The sequence below is a fragment of the Quercus robur genome, chromosome 8, assembly GCF_932294415.1.
Source record: "Quercus robur chromosome 8, dhQueRobu3.1, whole genome shotgun sequence".
NCBI lineage: Eukaryota > Viridiplantae > Streptophyta > Magnoliopsida > Fagales > Fagaceae > Quercus > Quercus robur.
In genome coordinates, this window is record NC_065541.1 from 3,905,890 (window position 1) to 3,909,033 (window position 3,144).

The 3,144-nt window shown below is 49.0% G+C and overlaps 1 protein-coding gene across 1 annotated transcript; it reads left to right on the plus strand.

Annotated features, from left to right (window-relative positions):
- The first annotated feature begins 1,134 nt into the window (after positions 1-1,134).
- LOC126695705 (uncharacterized) lies at positions 1,135-2,895 on the plus strand. The gene has a single exon (XM_050392537.1). The coding sequence runs from the start codon at positions 1,135-1,137 to the stop codon at positions 2,893-2,895; it is 1,761 nt and encodes a 586-aa protein (XP_050248494.1).
- Positions 2,896-3,144: the final 249 nt, after the last annotated feature.

Genomic DNA, 3,144 nt, shown 5'->3' on the forward strand with positions numbered 1-3,144 from the left:
AAACTTGGAGGGGCGGCTGAGGTGTGGGAGGATCAGGCTAGACGACTCCTGCCTTGGATGACCCATGCTAAGCCTTTTTCCCTTGACGACTGGGAAGATTTCCCAAGTCTAGGTTCTTTGACAAAGACTTCCTTTTGTCCCCGGCAGAAGGACGAGCTTGGGACTGGGTCTCAGGACGGCTCCCCTCGTCCACAGCTTCCTTCCCCTTGTTTTCTTTCATAGTTGCCATCCCTGAAAAGTGATTAAATAAAAATTAAAAGGGAACCTGAAAAGTATAACTTATATAGTATTTAAGTGTAAACTTACATCTACAAACTATAACCGCATGTGTAATAGCCTCGTCGGACGGTTCAGGACCAAGTCCCTACTTGACAAGATGTCTAAGGGTAACCAAGGAATGGAAATTCCTATCAACGTGCAGATGAGCCCTATGGACACGGTCACAGTGGAACTTTCTCAAAGAAGGATGTTCGGCAGCTGTAAAACAATAAACAGATAAAGGTTAGACGTATATAAATAAAAATAAAAATAAAATAATGATGATAATTGAAGGGGCAAAAATTAGCTCAATGGACTTTCACGACATTGGGCCTGACGGATCTGAGCCCATGGGCCGGCAGTGGTAGAGCCCAGTAGCCTAGAACAGTTCCATACTCTTGGCGCGCACGTATGGTCTCCAAGGGAACTAGAAACCTAGTGCAAGGAACATTCCGGAAAATACGTGCGCTGATCCCCTCTACAAGGAAATGTCTTGTCCATCACGTTTGGGATTACTCAAGGGGATTCCCATAAGGAAAAGACTTCTAGTCCAAGGAAGAGAAGCCGACTTTCTTCTACTATAAAAGCTACAATACTCTCGCGAATCAAGGTACGCATAATTTACCCTCTCTAGCACTCTAGAGTTGAGAACAGTTCTAATTTGACCGTCGGAGGGTATTTGGTCGACACCACATCGGTGCCCACAACGAGATCACTTTTTCTTCTTGCAGGTTGTTAGCGGGAGCGAGCGTGGATTGTGTTGCTCACTGGTGATATCACGGCATCATCAGTTGGCGCCGTCTGTGGGAAACACGAAAAGTTTAAGCCAGATCATCGCCTCCCGGACATAAGAGTCGCATGGTACTCACTCGCTCGATGGCTACCACCAACAACGCTCAAGAAGATGAACCACCAAGATCTACTGCATTAGAAAGGCAGGTCCAGACACTCATGACAGCAGTAGAACGACTCACAAAGCAGAACCACGATCTGGAGGAGCAGCTACGACAAAGGGATGTAGGACCCAACCTTCAGGAGCAAAACCAGGAAGGTAACAGTGCCGAGCGAATGGAGCAGGAGAAGCCTGAAGGTAGCAATGCCCCAAGCCGACCAGAGCGGCAAAACGTGAGCCTTCCGTCTCTCATGGATTTTGCCCCCCCGCCTATCGTTGCCGAGATGCAAGCGATGAAGGAGCAGATGGAGGTCATGATGAACGCCCTCAAGGGGCGAGTATCTTCTGATCTCGACGATTTGGTGAACAGGACCGACTCACCATTCACCGCGTCTGTCAACTCATTCCCCCTACCACAAAAGTTCCGGATGCCGCAGATCGAAAGTTACGATGGGGTCAAGGATCCACTTGATCATCTAGAGACCTTCAAGACCCTGATGCACCTTCAAGGCGTACCAGACGAGATCATGTGCAGGGCGTTCCCGACCACGCTGAAGGGGCCTGAGAGGGTTTGGTTCAGTAGGTTGACACCAAACTCCATCAATACTTTCAAGGAGTTGAGCGCCCTGTTCACCTCACACTTTATAGGCGGACATCGATACAAAAAATCCACCGCTTGCTTAATGAACATCAAGCAGCGAGAAGACGAGACGCTGCGGGCCTATATAACTCGTTTCAACAAAGAAGCCCTTTCGATTGATGAAGCTGACGATAAAATACTCGTAGCCGCGTTCACTAGCGGGCTACGGAAGGGTAAGTTCTTGTTTTCCCTATACAAGAATGACCCAAAAACCATGACGGACGTCCTCTATAGGGCTACAAAGTACATGAATGCAGAAGATGCGCTGCTGGCCCGCGAGGAAAGGCCTAAGAAGAGGGAAAGGCAAGAAGTCACGAGACAAGACAGGGGGCGAAAGGTCGCTAAAACCGGAGATCAACGTGATGAAAAGCGCTCCAGACCACCCACAGGAAGGTTCACCAATTTCACCCCGTTAACCGCCCCAATCGACCAAGTATTGATGCAAATCAAAGATGAAGGAGCATTGACTTTCCCTGGAAAGTTGAAGGGAGACCCCAACAAAAGACCAAGAGACAAGTATTGCCGCTTTCACCAGGACCACGGTCACGACACAGCTAACTGCTACGACCTGAAGCAGCAGATTGAGGCCCTAATCAGGCAGGGAAAACTACAGAGGTTCGTCAGCAGGGAAAGAACTGATACGCCGGAAGAACAGGCTCCACGAAGGGAGAACGACTGCCTTAGACCACCCATAGAAGACATACGAATGATCGTAGGGGGCATAACTACAGCTGGATCTTCCAAGAAAGCCCGCAAGACCTACCTCAGGATGGTCCATAGCGTCCAACTCACAGGATCAGTACCAAAGATGCCGCGAATAGATAACCCCATCATAAAATTTTCAGAGGATGACGCTCGAAGACTTCACCATCCTCATGACGACGTGCTAGTAGTCAGCTTGCAGATTGGGGATTATAATATGCACCGGGTCCTCGTCGACAACGGCAGCTCAGCAGACATCCTGTACTATCCACCATTCCAACAGATGAGGATTGACAAGGAACGATTGTCCCCAACGAACGCCCCTCTCGTAGGATTTGGGGGTACGAAGGTCTTCCCTTTAGGCGTAATAACGCTAGCTGTGACGGCAGGTGACTATCCTTAGCAGATCACTAAGGAGATAACGTTCCTCGTAGTCGACTGCTCGTCCGCTTACAATGCCATCCTCAGGCGACCCACTCTCAACTCCTGGAAGGCGATAACCTCTACATACCACCTAATGATCAAATTCCCGACAGAGTATAGGGTAGGAGAACTGCGGGGGAATCAAGTAACAGCATGAGAATGCTACATCGCCATGTTAGAGATGGAGGATCAGCAGCAAACAATGTGCATCAGAAAACAGCGAGCATTA

Excerpts from the sequence above, each read along its gene's own strand:
- LOC126695705 (XM_050392537.1), top strand. The coding sequence starts at position 1,135 with ATGGCTACCACCAACAACGCTCAAGAAGATGAACCACCAAGATCTACT.